General features: G+C 36.7%; 4 protein-coding genes across 5 annotated transcripts; 3 read left to right on the forward strand and 1 right to left on the reverse strand.

The window, feature by feature from the left end:
* Positions 1-649: 649 nt before the first annotated feature.
* On the forward strand, positions 650-3,738 carry LOC145966318 (WD repeat-containing protein 13). Its single transcript, XM_083090330.1, has 5 exons — positions 650-837; positions 1,364-1,558; positions 1,658-2,334; positions 2,442-2,734; positions 3,185-3,738. The coding sequence occupies exons 2-5, from the start codon at positions 1,477-1,479 to the stop codon at positions 3,429-3,431; spliced, it is 1,299 nt and encodes a 432-aa protein (XP_082946456.1). The 5' UTR covers positions 650-837; positions 1,364-1,476; the 3' UTR covers positions 3,432-3,738.
* LOC145966302 (uncharacterized) lies at positions 3,468-12,768 on the reverse strand. 2 transcript variants are annotated; one of them, XM_083090301.1, is made up of 9 exons: positions 12,226-12,762; positions 11,797-11,930; positions 11,670-11,693; positions 8,024-11,208; positions 7,401-7,944; positions 6,597-6,818; positions 6,132-6,258; positions 5,945-6,016; positions 3,468-5,848 (listed from the first exon to the last, which is right to left on the reverse strand). In XM_083090301.1, exons 1-9 carry the CDS (start codon positions 12,311-12,313, stop codon positions 5,355-5,357), a joined length of 4,890 nt encoding a protein of 1,629 aa, XP_082946427.1. In that variant the 5' UTR covers positions 12,314-12,762; the 3' UTR covers positions 3,468-5,354. The 2 variants fall into 2 exon arrangements, 1 of the variants encoding a protein (XP_082946427.1); XR_014437018.1 differs by lacking the exons at positions 3,468-5,848; positions 5,945-6,016 and adding an exon at positions 6,381-6,484 and having other exon boundaries at positions 12,226-12,768.
* A 247-nt stretch (positions 12,769-13,015) lies between these two features.
* Positions 13,016-15,409, forward strand: Samtor (S-adenosylmethionine sensor upstream of TORC1). Its single transcript, XM_083090244.1, has 2 exons — positions 13,016-13,519; positions 14,001-15,409. The coding sequence occupies exons 1-2, from the start codon at positions 13,388-13,390 to the stop codon at positions 14,901-14,903; spliced, it is 1,035 nt and encodes a 344-aa protein (XP_082946370.1). The 5' UTR covers positions 13,016-13,387; the 3' UTR covers positions 14,904-15,409.
* A 67-nt stretch (positions 15,410-15,476) lies between these two features.
* Rpl28 (ribosomal protein L28) lies at positions 15,477-16,470 on the forward strand. The gene is made up of 4 exons (XM_083092566.1): positions 15,477-15,583; positions 15,841-15,937; positions 16,025-16,267; positions 16,349-16,470. Exons 2-4 carry the CDS (start codon positions 15,851-15,853, stop codon positions 16,433-16,435), a joined length of 417 nt encoding a protein of 138 aa, XP_082948692.1. The 5' UTR covers positions 15,477-15,583; positions 15,841-15,850; the 3' UTR covers positions 16,436-16,470.
* The last annotated feature ends 287 nt before the right edge of the window (positions 16,471-16,757 follow it).

Raw genomic sequence — 16,757 nt, forward strand, 5'->3', positions numbered from 1 at the left:
AAATTGTTAAGACTAGTTAACTTGTTGATAGATAGTTGTATGTATACAAGATAGCTATTTTTGAAATTTTATTTTTTAATTCACTGTGCAATAATTATATTATGTATATATCTATACATATATATATATATATATATATATATATATATATATATATATATATATACAGAACAAAAGGATGAATCTTTGAACAAGATTTTTGCGCATGCGTATGTCATTGAACACGTGATCAATTTTAACACACGTGCTAAGATCATTCTTTCGTTGAGACTCGTATATAAGTTATTAATATTTTTTTGTTATGATTTATGCTAACAATATATAATAATATATCATGTATCATAATATTACATATAAATAAATATATATGCATGTATCATAATATTACAATAATAACATATATACATATATATATATTACATATATATATATATGTGTATATATATGTATATATATATGTATATATATATATATATATATATATATATATATATATATATTTTTTTTTTTTTACTTTTTTTCCGCAAGGTTTCCCATAATATCTCTTTATCGAAATAAAATATATATATAATTGATGCAGAGATATCAGAAACGCTTACACATGTGAAACGGACGCATGCGCACGTGGCACGAAATAATGCCTTGCGTGCGTGTTATCTGTCACCTCGCGTCGTGTGTGTATGTGAATATGTGTGGCTGAATATATATATATAAGGACTGTTGGAAAACATAACCTCAAAATACACAAAAATGGAAAAGGAACCGACATAGATAAATGGTTAAAAGAAATTAATTTGAAACCATTAAGAACTATGTATACTTTCCTCAAAGAAATAGGTAAAATTATATAAAATAAAAATACAGAGACAAAGAGTAATACAAATAAAATAAAAATACAGAGACAAAGAGTAATTACAGCAAGAATACAATATGAGGAATATTGAAAGAAAGTGAAAGGTTATATATAAGATCAATACAAAGAAGAAAGAAAAGATATAAGTTTTATGGAGTAAAAGGTGTCAAAAATGTAAAATATAAAATCGGTTGACGATGCACTACGTAAAAAAAACTAGAAGAAATTGAGAAAAATAATTAATCGAATGCTATAATGATGTTCGTCGAAAAGTTTACGATCACGATAGTTTCTTTAATGCCCGATATTAAGATGAAAAGTTTCGTGTAAAAATAAAGCGTCTTTTTCTCGAAAAAGAGAATGTATTCATAGGCAACATTTAATCAAACAAAAATAAGAACGAAAATAATATATAATGTGATCTTGTTCTACTCTCACTTTTTTGGCAGCTGTTTACGCAGATTTAGACATATGGAATTTTATTATATGTATAAAATGAATTTTTTACAGTTGATAAAGATATCCATATCTCTAAAAAAAAGATACTCCTTTCATACATTATGAAACGTAAGGTACATTGATGACAGAATTACAAATTAGTATCAAAGCTAGCACATTGAAAAATGACCACTATGTGGCATCAACAGGTTTTTGCGCTTGATGCAAAGTATAATGCATTACGAGCTAACAAGCTCCCTAGTCTGGGTATGTAATGTTTCATTTGTATGCATATATGTGTATGTTAAGAAATAATTGATGATTTAAGAAATGATTAAACTTAATACATTCGATATCCTGTCGCAGGTATGTTATATATTCGTCGAAGAAATCAACTACTTCGTGAGAAACCTTCCAGAGATCCTGAAATCAGCAAGCAATATTTGAAATTGCGATCGGAATTATTACACCGACGTTATGGGGAGAAACAACAGGAACAAAATAGCATGGGAAGTCATACAATTAGTGAGGATTCATCAGAAGGCAGATTGAAGCATCACCTCGTGCAACGAAAGTCTACAGCGGAAAATTTCGCGTTCGCCGGTGTTCATCATGTTTTCGATCAGCATAAGGCGGCCATAACGATGCTGAAGTTCGCTAATAATGATAGATCCAAATTGTGTTGCGCGTCGTTGGATGGTATGCTGTCTATATGCGAAGTCATTGGCTCACCTCCGAAAGTCGTTGCTTTATTAGAAGGTCATTCTGGTGGCGTGACTGCGCTTGATTGGAGCATCAGTAATGATCTAATAGTCTCTTCCTCTCTCGATACGACAATACGACTCTGGAAAATATGCCAGGACGTAGAGCCTATTTGTCTACGAGTGGTAAACGATCAACAGCGAGCGGAAGTTTTGTGCTGTAACTTTTTACCCGCCAATAATAATCTCATCGTGGCCGGTAATTCCCAAGGACTGATTCAGATCTTGAACGTGTCCACTGGTATATATATGCGTGGTGGATCCTGCAAAATTGGTGGAAAGGTCGGTTTATTACTTCTCGAGAAAAATGTATTATAAAAAAAGAAGGTTTATACACACAAATTACTGTAATATAATTACCGTAATATATTTTGTAATATATTTTCTAGATTCTTTCCCTCGCCTGCGAGGGCAGCGGCGGTTCGGTGATTTGGGCGGGCAATGATAGAGGTGTTGTAGTGTCTTTTCGATTGGAACCCGGTGTAGGACGGTTGACAAAGTTGCAGCGAGTGCAAGAGACCGGCGGAATGATAACCAGCCTTTCTTGGCGCTCCTGGCTATCGAAAGATGCTCCTTGGGCAGCGTTGTTAGTGAGCAGCGCATGTAACGCCGTGTTATTGTATCGTGTCGCAGACAATCATGGTTCTCTATATTTTTGGAAAAAGTATCCTATCAAGCATAGGTAATATTTTGTTACATATATATATATATATATTCTTCGTTTTCCACTTTAATATATTGTTACTTATGATCACAGTGTAAGAATATTAAGTATTCATCTTTTTTTTTATAAATGTTCTTTTTTTCTATGGATTTCTATATTGGATGAAGTATCATGTCATAGAAAAAAAAAAATATATATATATAATTAGGTATTTTTACTTGCATAAAATCAATTGTGATTATCAATTGTGAATCTGAACGTATTCAATATTTGAACGTTGATATATCTACAACAACAGTTAGCAACAGTTATTTTAAGTATAAGCAAGATAAATATACATATATACATAAATCTTTTTTTTCTCAATTTATTAATTGAGCATATTTATGAATTAATTTATTTATAGCTTTCTAACGTAAAATTCAAGCAAATCTTATCATTTTATATTTGTATATGATATTTTTATAGGCATTATCCATTGAGATCTACCTTCTGTCCACAAATGGGTGCATGTTTAATAGCTACCGGATCAGAAGACGGAGCCGTTCACTTGCTGGATTCAGCGAGGGAGGGAAAGGCCGCTAGAATCAATCGATTACTTGGTCACGCGACACCTGCGTTAGCTTTAGCCTTTAATTATGATGAATCCTTACTTGCGTCCGCGGATCACGACGGACAGATTATTTTGTGGCGTAATCATCAACGTCATTTATAAAGTATTTTTCTCATTCCTCAAAGTTGTTATTAGAGATTGAAAAAAAAAGAAAACAATTTGTTCGAGCTATAAAGCAAATGAAAGTATCATATTGTAAAAACTTCCATAAATCTCAGTTACATAATTATAAAATGCGATGTATAAATGTATAGATTTATCTAGAATACCGAAGTTTTGTACATATCGCGATTTATTGCTGTGAAAATAAAAATTGAAAATTAATATAAAATTTTAGGTCATTTATAAAAATATATACTTAGGGAGTCGATGAATAAATAGTACTTCTTTCTGTATAACAATATATTAATTGTTCTCTATTTCATTTTATATAGTGAGCATAAAGCAGTATTAATAGTAATAATAATAGTGTGGTGATAGCGAGAGACGTGATGGAGCACTCGTGGTACTATTATAATAGCGGTTTGTTCGTATAACTTTTTCAATATCGCGCGCATTCGTGAAACAATAGTGACATAAAACTCGCACAGTTTCCACGACGCTCAACTACGTTTAATATTCTGTTTCGTCGATTCGTTCTGCTTTCAATGATTTATCCGTGTGTCCAGTATGAATAAGTATACAATGGAATATACACTATCGCAAATAAATACTTGTAAAAATCTCTCTAAAATAGTATTTATACGATCGTATTAATATTTATCGCGCGTTCGCGAGTATATTTTAGAGATCTATAGAAATATCTTTTATAATGTACCACATATTGTAGATTTATTAATGCTTGTATACTTTCGCACAGTATAGTATACTGAAGCGAAAAATAGTTGGGCACAAAGTTATTTCATTAGCATAAAAATAAATGATAAATTCGAGACACTTGTCATATACCACCGTAGAAAAGGCAAACGTTTCTGTAACGTAATCTCGTATTACGTGTATATTCGAAAAAAATTAACACCGTTGGCAGATTCTCGCTTTAGTACGATATACGCGATTTTCCAATTCAAACGTAATTCGCGTATTTTCAATTTTTTTTCTGAAATTCAATATAAAATTGGACCAATCTACGCATAGTATTTTCTCATCACAGATCTAAGAAAAGTAAAAATATATCGATACAGCGTGTATATATCGTGTAAAAAATTAGTCGTGCAAATAATTTTTTTCCATAATTCTTCTCAAGACAAGAGTCTTTATAAGTAGGATGATATATCCCGTATATTCAGCTATACAATATTTTCACAATAGAGAGCGGATTTGTTAATAATATTTAATATCGAGAAATATCGTGTGATAATGAGTATCAGTAAAGGACAAAAAAGAAAAGATAACGCGAAAGACGGTTATATGTCTCTTATAGATAATCGCAAAAATAATCGTGTCGTTCTACATAGGCACTACTGCTCGTTCAACGATTACGCTATGAACAATAACTATTTACACGTGTAACGAATTGTTTATCGCAATTCTTTGATGTAGCTTTTCTACGAATCGATTGTCTAGAGTTAATACTTGTGTCCATTTTTTATACAGTGTCCCTCTGTCGTTTCTTGTTTGTTCTATCGCGATTACTAAACCATCACATGCGAATAGGAAGCTTCTTCAATGACAGTAAAGCCGCAATTATTTATATATTGACACGCTTTTTCCGTACTTACTATACATAGAGTACAACTATAACAACTCCGCGCTAACAAAATCCACTAGACAACCGATTGACCTGTAGCCGCGAGTAATACCTGCTACATCCTCCTCAAATTATATACATTTGTTCGTGTCACACGATGATCGATCGAGAGTAATTTCGGTATCATCGGTGATAACTTCATCAAATGCGTTAATGAAAATCAACGAGACATTTTCACGAGATTGTTTCGGACGGACTAAATTGTTTCTTTCTTAAAACACAACACAGACTTTAGTTTCATTGTAGGTAGGTTTCATTGTAGCACGAATTGAAACACTTCACTTCTCGGTGGTTCCCAGAGTTTCCCAGTTATCGCGCTGAAAATTTCTTGTAGAAGATGAATCAGGCTGGACATCTTCGTGAGGCACCTTTGGCAACGTGTTATCGTCACTCGTTACGATACATTGGTCTTGCGCGATGACGTTCTCAAGTTCCAATTCATGATTCTCTTTAATGTCTAACTGCTCCGCGTGCGGCTCTTTTGCAGGAACGAACGGAACGGACGGTATACTATTCGATGATACTAGATTTAATTTCAAACGATCCCTAGTATGTCTTAACTCTCCTAGTTGGTGCTGCTGACATTGATCATAATCGTTGGCGAAATCAATGTTATTCTGGTGCGGCTCTTGTTGACAGCTATCCGTTTCATCCCGTTCATCAGACAATAAAGTCGCATTCGCGCCGGGAAAAAATTGGCTGACGCACCTACTCTCGCCAGTTTGAAACTGAAAGGGCCGATTCGAACTGGTAACAAAAAACTCATCGTTTCCTGAAAAGAAAGATAAACATGTAATATGTTACATATAGAAATTTCTACAATACACATGTGATATCTACAAAATTCTCATCTTGTACTCTAACATACCAGTATGATTGGCATCGTCGTAATTTAAAGGATACATGTCTAATCGCGGCTCATTGATCATTTCTTCCCAATCTAAAACATAGAAAAAGCATCATTTTTATTCAAATTATAGATATTTAAATCTGATGTTCAGTTTAGAAAATATTTACGAAATATTCATCATATGCATAAAATGTACAATATGTACCAGAATACGATGTTGGTTCTGAATTAGTGGTAACGTCTGCCTGATTGTCTATAGGTGGTGTTTCTTTCGGGTACTCATACACACAATGGTATCGTTGCTTCTTGAACCATACGCTCTTTTTCTGATCCTGGACAAATGGCATAGACATCGGTCCGATTATGAGAAAATACATACGCTCCAAACTACATCTATATTCACGTATGTCTAGCGTTTGTATTGTTTGTAAAAAAAAGTACTGGCGCTAAATACCTCAAATTTAAATGTCTGCAAGGGAAAGAGTCACGCGAGAGGTATGTTAAAATTACATGCATTGCTCTGTGTACTTAAGTAATCGACACACCTACCAACTCATCCTAAGCAGCAATCAGAAGAATGAAAAAAGACATTGTTAATACATATGTACATACAAACACATACAAAATGTTGTATACATCGTATTATTTATCTATCCACAATGCTGCTTACCCCAGATTTTAACGTTTTGTCCGGAGACCTCAATGCCGATCGATGAGGTGCTAAAGAGGCATTCCAGGCCGAAGGCGTAAACTCTTCCTCCTCTTCTTCATCTTCATCGACACCCAACTCCTCTTCCAATTCGGTATTCACCACCGTACTCGTCGCTTCGTCATCTTCGTTCGTGGTGGTACTTTTGATCCGTATCTGTTCGATATGCGGTTCGTTGTATCTCTGTAGGCGTGAATTTAGATTTAGAAAAACGGTTATATAAAAGTCTTTAATATATTAAATGTATAAATAAATTTTCCGCTATTTTTTATTCAATGTTTATTATTAACGAATTATACATGTACAGTTTAATCATGAAAGTAATTCTCATTATTTTTCAGCATTTTCTTCAGATAAGTTATAATTCCAGATCGATAGAAAGTCTAGTATTTATTTGTGATGAATTCATCAAGTCATTTTTTTACTTCTTCGACATTTTTAAATTTTTTGTCAGACAAAGCTACATCGGAATAAACAATAATCTAAAAGCGCTATGTTCCGTGAGTATATTGGAAAAGGGGGATAGAGGTGAAGAAGAGAAATAAGGAAATGGCTTGATGAATTTATCGCAAGTAAACAGCACACTTTTTATTAATCCCGAATCTATAACTTACCTGAAAGATGGAAGTGTTGAAAAATAATGGGAATTATTTTTATGATTGAACTGTATGTGTATAATTTGTTAACATAATAAATTTCATAAAAATAGTAGAAAACTTATTTATACATTCAATATCTTTTTTATACAAAAAAGAAATGATTTACCTTCCACACAAATTCACCGGAACTCGAACTGTTGTCCTCGTCTTCCTCTTCATCTTCCTCTTCTTCCTCTCCTTCTTCCTCTTCTTCATCTTCATCTTGACTGCAACATTCATGCTCGGCGAAACTCGTCGACATTAGATCATCTTGCAAGGGTAAAGGAAGAGGCAACGGGAAGGACGAAGGCAATTGTTGCCATTTAGATTCTTCCTCAGGACTTGGTAATGGTGCGCCTCCGCTCGCTTTCATGATTCCACGCGACTTATCCTCTAATGGACGCGCCATCGAACAAGTATAATCTAAATTTTCCTCCTCGGACAAATCGCCATTCGTGGTGTCCCGATCTTCTTCCTGTAATCGCTCTGCCAGTCCTTCCAATAATATCATTTCGTTGGTACGCGTGTCGACTAATAACACATCCTCGGACGGCACCGAGTCTCTCGAAATGATCGACGCCTCCCTGGAATTTGATATTAAAGACTCAGAAGTGACAGTGCTCTCTCGCTCCTCTAAAATGGGACTAAGCGGCGTTCCGTATACATTGTATCTGAAGACAGAAAACGTTAGGTGTTACATTGACAAATTGCTATTTAAAATTGAAATTTATTTTCCATGAAAAACCGTACCTGATCGAAATATCTACACCTCCGCCCATTTGATCGGTTGAATCTTCAGCATCCTCGTCGTCCCATCGTTTACTGTACATATCGCTGGAGACGGTTGAGCTTTCGTCATCGTGAGTTTCCAAAGATTCTACAATCTGCATCTGAGCCTGTGGCAATTTTTCCCTGAGTTCATTACGAATCGCAGTTACAAATTCCTCCTCCATGTTGAACGAAACATACGAATTGTCGCTACGTAAACTCACTGTGGAACTGTCTTCATCCTCGTTTTCACAATCCCCTTGCGAGCATTGCTCGTCTCGTTGAGAATTTATGGTATTCGCATCCGTTTTTAAAGAGATTTCCGTTTCCGAATCGTATGATCGATGAGCGTCATCTTCAGCCTTAGATCCTTGAGTTTTACATTCATAAGTTATATTGTTTTTTTCCATCGCCTCGATATTTTTTATCGTGTTTGATCTCTCTGGGCTATCTTTCGAATCGACCGTTTGTGTCAATTCGTCAACTTCTTCTTCTACATTCAATTCATTCACATTCGTAGAGATATGATTCGAAACATTTCGTTTCGAAGGCGACACGCTCTTGTCAACGCCGGGAGTAGAAATTGTACCTTCTGTTATACTTTCAGGACCGGCAGTAGCGTAATATTCCGCGTCGAGAATAGTATCTAGCTCGAGTAGAATCTGGAATGGCTCCTCTTCGGTGTAGAACGATCCGGAAGTAGCGGCGTTATTGGCCGAAGGCAAGAGGTTGCCAGACGTCGGCAGACAAGTCGCTTCCTCTTCCTCGCAAGACTCCTTGTCCCGAAAACCCGAATCGGAGCTCTGCTCGTCATCCGGCGTGGACAGTTGCTTTCGCTCCTCATCGTCGTCTGGCAACAGTTTTTGCTCCACCTGCACGTTCTCCGCTGTAGAAAAATTATCATCGGTACTATAAATCGAATAGACGTTACAAAAGTTCGATGCATCCGGCGTAGATACGGCGGTCACGGTTAGTTCCGGTGCATTATTACTTTGTTCAGTCGATGCCGATTCTACGTACTCGTTAAATTCCGCTTCGTCCGAGAAACCGGGTACCTTGTGTTCCAAAGCGGAGTCTAATGCGTGATTCCAGAGCAAAACGTCCACCGCATTGTGTTGGTCGGTCTCGATGTTACTCGAGATGAAACGATCGGAAATATCATCGTCGATTGTCTCTTTATTAACGAATGGTATATCGGTCTCTTCTTTCCTTTCCGCGTCTTCCTCGACAAAGGATGTTTGGTCAGGTACATAACGAAGAAGAGGAAGATCCGGATCTCCTTTCGACAAGAGTCTCAATACGTGCTTTTCACTGCGCTGCGCGTTATCCGCGTTCGTCTCGGACAGCGTGTCGTTGTTGCCTTCAGGAGTTTTTTCCGCGTCGTCCAAAAATAACCGTAAGATCGGTGTATGACCCTGATCCATAGTAAGAGTCAAGAGTTTCGGTCGTTCTAAATTTTCCAACGATCTAACTTTATTAGCGACGTTATTATTGTTATTATTCGGTAATGGATCCCGTAACTTCTTCAATGCCTCGTCGAACTCGTCCGCGGGAACGGTATGTTTTAGATCGCTGTCGCTACCGGTTGTAGATAACTTCTTCTTGACGGTTTTCTCCGACGATGAGATTTGCGCTCCCATTGACCACTCCGCATCGGAATCGGGATCGATGTGTACGAGCACCATAAGATCCGTCACGGACTTGGACTTTTGCTTCACCTTTTCCGTATAAACACCCTTTTCGACTCGACCCTTCCAGCTCTCCTCCTCGGTTTCCGAGCCGGATTCCTGAAATACCGCAGAGTTCTTCATCCCGGGGATGTTTCTCACCTGTTCGTCTGGTCCGAGACGAAACGAGGATTGCTGTAACGTGTCCGTTGTCGGCACGTCGTCCACGATGTGAGTCCAATAGTCGGAATCGATGCTTCCGCGTAAATCTTGCAAACTGGCACTTCGTACGTGCTGCTTGCCGCAAGCGTTCGCGCGCAAACTTTCCCAGCGATGTTCGAAATCCACATGCACCGAATGTTCGTTTAGAAGAATTTGTCTCACATCATCTAAGGAGGGTCTATCTTTCGCATTGACGTTCAAACACAAACGAGTCACTTGACATATATTCGACGGACAATTAATGAGATAGCTTTGCAACAGTCGCGTACCGTTTGGTGAAACTTGCTTCTTCAGAGATAGAATCATCTGAATAACTTGTTCGTCGTTCATATCGTTGTATGGCCTCTCGCCCCAACTGACGATCTCCCACAAGAGAACCGCGTAACTCCACATATTGGCTTTCAACGTGATTTCTTGTGTTTCGATCGTGGTATCTGTACAATTTAAGCTTTCCGGCGCGGACCATCTGATGGGTAAAGCCCGATCTCCTATTATATAATAATCCTCGGGATATTTCTCGACACCAGTACCGTAATCTCCCAATTTGGCTGATAAATCCGGAGCGATCAGACAGTTCCTCGCGGAGAGATCCGTATGCGCGAAGCCGTGACTGTGCATGTGTTTCAAACCGGCCGCGATTTCTATCGCGATTCGAATTGGAACATTTTCCTTGGTAAGTGCGTCTCTTGACGTGGTATCGCGATTTGACAACAAGAAACCTTTCAAATCGCCAGCCGGACACGATTCAAACAATAGAAGATACGGATCGGTTTCCAAGCAGAAACCGAGTAGAGCTAAAACATTCTGATGACGTAGTTTCAAGTACGGCGTGGCCTCACCGAGAAACCAGGCTTTTTCCCTAGTGGTAGCCTCCTCGGTGAGAATTCTCACGACGACACCACCCGATTTCGATATTCCTTTCGACTGTTCCAAATCTGCCCGACCTTCAACGACCTTGCCGAACCATCCATGACCTATTTCTCTAAGATACTTGAGTTTTTCTCTTGGTACGTAAAGTTCATTGGAATTAAACCATTCGCTACATGGCTCTTGTAGGATAGAACGATCCGTATCTTGATCCTCGTTACGTGGCGTTGATAGAGGTATTGCTTTAGCTTTCGGAGTACTTTTTGTTCCAGATACGATAGAGTCAACTGGTAAAGGTTCAAATTGGACTCTCTCAGAAGCAGCTAATGTCCTGGAGGCATCCAATTCCAATCCTTCAACAGCTCGACCAAAGGTGCTTTCCTGTTCTATACTGCTCCCATCTTTGAATTCCTATAATAATAATAATAGTGCCATTTTACGCTCTTGTTGGATGATATGAAAATAAAAGTTTATCACATACAACATACTATGCATGCTACTCATTAATATATTGGAAAAAATGATTAGGAAACTTAAAATCTATACTTAATACTATACAAACTACAAATTGTAATAATCAAGCCATTTGTTTAAAATTTAAATAATTATCTCCTCTAGGTTAAATTATAATAAATTAGTCCTATAATATTGTATAGAATGCATTATACTATAATCATAGAGAGACTCTATCTATAAAAACTTATTAAATAAATATATATAATTACATATAAATATTAATTTATAAATTATAGTTTATGTAGACAAAGCCTTCATTAGAAATAACTAAATTAATTTTATAACTACATTCCTATTTGGACATTCCTATTTAGTTTACGCAATAGGATATAAAGAACCTGCAAGATCAATGTTACCTGATTGTATTTCTCTGCTTTGTCCTATAATTAAAAAAATGCAGAGACTGATGTTAGAGCTGTAAAGCAATGACATTACTTTTTCTACATTACTTAAGAAAATCTGATAGTGATCTCCTCAAACTACCTTGAATCCCTTTGGTCTTCTATGCCTCTGACAACAGAGGCAGCCGGCCAAAGTTAACGCTGTGGCGGTGACGCTAGATAGAGCGATCGCATAACGCCAGTAGTGTTCCCAAGAAGCATGAGTGCGCGGTGAACCTGGAACAATGATAAAGTTTCATTCAATCCCCCTTCCAATAATACCTAGAACCGTTACTCTAAATGTTAGCTAATCCCATTCTCGTGCATTTCAATTGATTCTCCATCTCTTTCTACAGAAAAGAAAAATGAGAAGTAGAAAAGTGCTTCCTTCCTGTCTACAAAACAGCATATGTCGTGTATGCATGTGTATAAAGAATTTAAAGAGATAGAAAAACAATCGAGTCCGGAGTAATATTTCACATCAACGGCCCTCGAAACTAGGAGAATTCAAGAGCAAAAAAAAACAATGTACCTGCGGCGAGTGAGGTGGGTACAGGGTAGGCTGCGAGCATCGGTAGACCCACCCAAAACAGCCAGCATGCCCAATGTAAGTTCCGCATCGCGTATACCGATTCGGGGGGAGTCTTCGTTTTCGACGAGCTGGCCTAAGTCATTCTCGGCGAGGGAAGCAACGAGACGTTCCTCTCGTGGACGATCGTCGACGTGCGATGCTCATAATCCTCGCCTCCTCGCGTGCTCCTCCTCGTGCTCCCGTGACAGCAGCTCTGGCGAAAGGTGGCAACGCGCACAGCACAGACACGTTTTATCCGGACCGTGCATCGTCGCCAGCAGCGAGTCCTAATAACGCGTCGTGCAAAGAGAACCTTTTATTACGCCATGTCACTCGTACATCGCTCTCGCGTCGAGAGAAAGAAGCGTCAATGGGGATGTTTTTTTCTGCGCGGATTACGTAGTACGAGGTGAGAGTTTAATCTGCGTTATCCCACGGATTAGGAAGTGATCGAACATCGAACCGGGTGTGAAATATCCGCTGAATTTCGACAGCGAGTGGGGGAGATGGAGAAAGACGAAACTGACTTGTCCCGCCATGTTGTTGGTCTTTGACGTTTCGAACGAGGCGTGATTGGTGTCAACAATATGGCGTCTTCATTTTCTTTGGTCCATATTTTGAATCCTCTTTTATCGATAAAAGTGCCTCTAAAAGTGGCTTATAAGCCTTTTGATTGGCTATAAGCCACTTTTAGAGGCACTTTTATCGATAAAAGAGGATTCAGAATATGGACCTTTAGCTTCTCTTACGTTCATCTAATTTTGAAAAAAGGAAATACGCATTTTGTACGCAGTTTATCGGCATTAAAAAATTTTTTTTATGCATCAAAATATTTTTGCGAGATACACGAGCATTATTCGCACGTGTCGCAATGCGCATGCATAATTGTTTCCAGATGGAACGGTCTGGTATGTGTGTATACATATGTATGCGTTGGATCGTCGGCAACGAATGTGAATTCGAAAATTTCTACATTTATTCTACGTCCAGGTTCGAATGGAACACGTGAATTTGCTGCTCCGATTGAGATCGAACGCACGAAATAATTGTGAAATATTGGCCATTGTGCTTAAAATACGTGGACGATGTTGAGAAAGAAAGTCACGTCCGTCGAGTAAATCTAATGGCGACCGAGGAACATAAACGCTTAGCTGATATCGTGAAGGGAACTCACGCCCTGTTGCGCGTCGAGTGTCATCAATATGGCGCCAAAATCGCGTGGGAGCGCCATGTGGCGCGAAATGATGTTTTGCAGGTTCGCTTGTGCGCTGCGTAAAATTAAATTTTAATGCTTATTAATAATACGTATTATTTACTTTAATACTTATTAATTTTAATAATAATATTTATTAATAATACATATTGTTCATCTTAATACTTTATTAATCTTAATATTTATTAATAATAATATTTATTAATAATACATATTGTTTATCTTAATGCTTATTAATTAATACTTGCTAATAATTTATTTATTGTAATACTTATTAATTTTACTTGTAAGGCCCAATTGCACCAATATTATTTTGACTTTAAGCAATATTTAAATATATATCTATTTTTATTTATTTACAAAGAAAGATAAAGATAAATATATATTTAAGTCTCCCTTAAATCTAAAATAATGTTGATACAACCTAGTCTTAATAATACATATTAATAACAGATAGATAATTTTTAATTTTATTAGCTCGATATGGAAAACAAATTTTATTAGTATCTTATTGCAATTTCAGGAATATGCTATATCTATGCAGACATTGGCTACTACGTATTGGGTGGATAATAATTTAAAAAATGGAACGTATTGCAGAATGGAATGGATAAAAACCCAGTGCAAGGAGTACTTTCTTCACGGTGGTAAAAAGAAGTATGATAAGAGAGAACAGGACATAAACGCAAAAATGGCTCTGAAAAAATTAGATGTTGAGAATCGTACACCCGAGAGCGATCTTGTAGAAGATCAGTTAGTAAACTCTCACGAGCGAAGAATATCGGTATTGGACGTAGGAAGTTGTTACAATCCTCTAAACGTCGATGATGCATTCGACGTCACTGCGATAGATTTAATTCCCGCGACAGGAGGAGTTTTTCGCTGTGATTTCCTAAATGTCGCGATTGGAAAGGAGAAAATTCTCTCACAGGACGCACGTGAGATTCATCAGCTACCCGCCAACTCGTTCCACGCCGTGGTATTCTCCCTGTTGCTGGAATATCTGCCGTGTCCGAAACAAAGGTACATCTGCTGCAGGAATGCGTACGACGTGTTGAAGGTCGGTGGCTTGCTGATCATCGTGAGTCCGGATTCGAAGCACGTCGGCGCGAACGCGAAGCTGATGAAGTCTTGGAGGTATACGCTAAGCAGATTGGGATTCATGAGGATCAAGTATGAGAAGCTACGTCATATTCACTGTCTGGCGTTCAGGAAATGCGCGTGCAAGGACGTGGCGACGAGATGGTGCGAGCTGCAGCATTTCTCCGAAGACGATAGAAGATACATGTCCGAGACAGAGATTTTTATCCCGCAGGACTTTCAAACCATTTGTCCTGAGGAAAGACGAGAAAAATTAGACGAATATGATAAAACTGATTTAGCGAGCATCTTTTCTGAGTTACCGTTTGATGAAGCGTCCATTTAACTCTTTATTAGCTCGTGTGACTCATGTTTTAAGGATATTTAAAAAACTCGTGTGATATATCTAATCAAGACCAATGTTTCATTTATATTTCTATATCGTAAAAAAATATCAATAATTTTTATTTTGGAAATATTTTTCCTTTTTGTCTTGATTGTTATACACACATATATACATATGTAAATAATATATATTAAGACATATATAGATAATATATATTTATACATATATTATTTATATGTGTACTTATGTAAATAATATATATTTTTAAGAAAAAAATATTTAAGAGAATACTTACATATACATGTGAAGTTAAAATCTACTGTAAAATTTTAAGATACAAGAAATTTTGTTATGGGTCAATATCGGCCACCTATTGCCTAAGAATTAAATGACGTCATCATCAACTTGACTATCTTTAAATAAGCTACATCTGCGAAATTATAAATTTTATTATTATTTATTATATCTGTAGGAATTATAAGGTGTAAGAAAATAAATGGTATGTTTTAAAAATTGCGCTTTTTTTAGAAGCATAAGTTGTATATCAAATGCCAGATGGCGCTAGAATCGAAGAAAAATTTTGAGCGAGTAGTTCTTTCTACATTCGAGATAATCCGTGATTCTTCTTCCTGCCATCTTGAAAATTCCTTTCTGATCGTTTCCTCTTGTTGATCCACGTGGTACGTATAATTTCGCCTTTTTATTCGATCTTTTTAATAATTTTTTACATTGGAATATTTATTTTATAATCGCGATACTTTCTTAAAGTTATCAAGTATTTTGCAATACGGTTATATTTATAGGAGATTATTTTCTTTAGGGTTACATACATCATACGTAACCCATCAGCAAACCTTATGTAGTTTAAGTAAATCTAATAAAGAAATATGTATCTGAATATAATTTAAAGAAGCACGTAATAATATGGTTGTTATAGGGAGTCCAAAATGTCTTCACACTTGAATTGGATGATAATCCGCGACAACAATGCTTTTCTCCTTAAAAAGCGCAACATCAAGAAGCCATTTTCCACAGTTCGTAACTCGCAATATCTTACAAACATTATTAGTTGCAATTTTCAAAAGTGATCCAATAACAAAGTTATATTAATGAATGTATAGGAATCCAACAATTTAACGAACCAGAGCAGCTATCGCTACTCTGGTGTGATCCATCGCAAGAGTGTAGGTATTGTTGATACTCCCGACAAGAAGGGATTCACAGTTGTCTACAAGAAGGCCAAGGCAGTCAACAAGCCTGCTAAGGCTACTGTCAGGAGTACAATGAAGGCGGGTGCTCGTCGTTCACTTTATAAATTAAAGACACTCTTAACGAAGAACAAGTATCGTGTAGATCTTACCAAGGTATATGAATTAATTTATTAATTGTTACTTATTGGAATAACTATTTCAGTATTGATGTTACTAATGCAACATGTTTCGTAGGCTGCACTGCGACGAGCTAGTGCTGTGCTGCAGTCCCAGAAACCCCTTCCTGCTAAAAAAACACGAACTACGAAGAAGGCTGATTAATTTGTATACTTTATTAAATATATGTCTTAACATAATTTGTTATGGGTGACATATCCTGTGAAGTAAATGTGCTCTAGCTGTGTGAAATTATTTGTTTTGATATATTATATATATATTATTGTTTTGATATATTATTATTCGCTTAGATGAATTGCCTTGTGCACCTTTACTTTGCAGATATGTCTGGTGTTATTTTTCAATCAAAATTTCTATAATTTCATATTTTGATTACATTATAGCAATATAATAGGTAAGCTTTTATATATATTTTGTATAATGGAGGGAATACTAAATTATCTAATGTCTTGTATAAAATTTAATC

The sequence above is a fragment of the Camponotus vicinus genome, unplaced genomic scaffold (genome assembly GCF_025532165.1).
Source record: "Camponotus vicinus isolate PSW18456_S1 unplaced genomic scaffold, iyCamVici1.0 SCAF_2, whole genome shotgun sequence".
Taxonomy (NCBI): Eukaryota; Metazoa; Arthropoda; class Insecta; order Hymenoptera; family Formicidae; genus Camponotus; species Camponotus vicinus.

Bases quoted from the DNA above. Each gene is read 5' to 3' on its own strand.
- LOC145966318 (XM_083090330.1), top strand. From the start codon at position 1,477: ATGACCACTATGTGGCATCAACAGGTTTTTGCGCTTGATGCAAAGTAT. The intron at 2,335-2,441 runs GTCGGTTTATTA...TATATTTTCTAG, and splicing joins CCTGCAAAATTGGTGGAAAG to ATTCTTTCCCTCGCCTGCGA. The intron at 2,735-3,184 runs GTAATATTTTGT...ATATTTTTATAG, and splicing joins AAGTATCCTATCAAGCATAG to GCATTATCCATTGAGATCTA.
- Samtor (XM_083090244.1), top strand. From the start codon at position 13,388: ATGGCGACCGAGGAACATAAACGCTTAGCTGATATCGTGAAGGGAACT. The intron at 13,520-14,000 runs GTTCGCTTGTGC...TTGCAATTTCAG, and splicing joins CGCGAAATGATGTTTTGCAG to GAATATGCTATATCTATGCA.
- LOC145966302 (XM_083090301.1), bottom strand. From the start codon at position 12,313: ATGCGGAACTTACATTGGGCATGCTGGCTGTTTTGGGTGGGTCTACCG. The intron at 11,209-11,669 runs GTAACATTGATC...TTATTATTATAG, and splicing joins AAGCAGAGAAATACAATCAG to GAATTCAAAGATGGGAGCAG. The intron at 6,259-6,596 runs GTAAGCAGCATT...CCATTTGTCCAG, and splicing joins ACAAAACGTTAAAATCTGGG to GATCAGAAAAAGAGCGTATG.
- Rpl28 (XM_083092566.1), top strand. From the start codon at position 15,851: ATGTCTTCACACTTGAATTGGATGATAATCCGCGACAACAATGCTTTT. The intron at 15,938-16,024 runs GTTCGTAACTCG...ATGAATGTATAG, and splicing joins TCAAGAAGCCATTTTCCACA to GAATCCAACAATTTAACGAA. The intron at 16,268-16,348 runs GTATATGAATTA...CATGTTTCGTAG, and splicing joins ATCGTGTAGATCTTACCAAG to GCTGCACTGCGACGAGCTAG.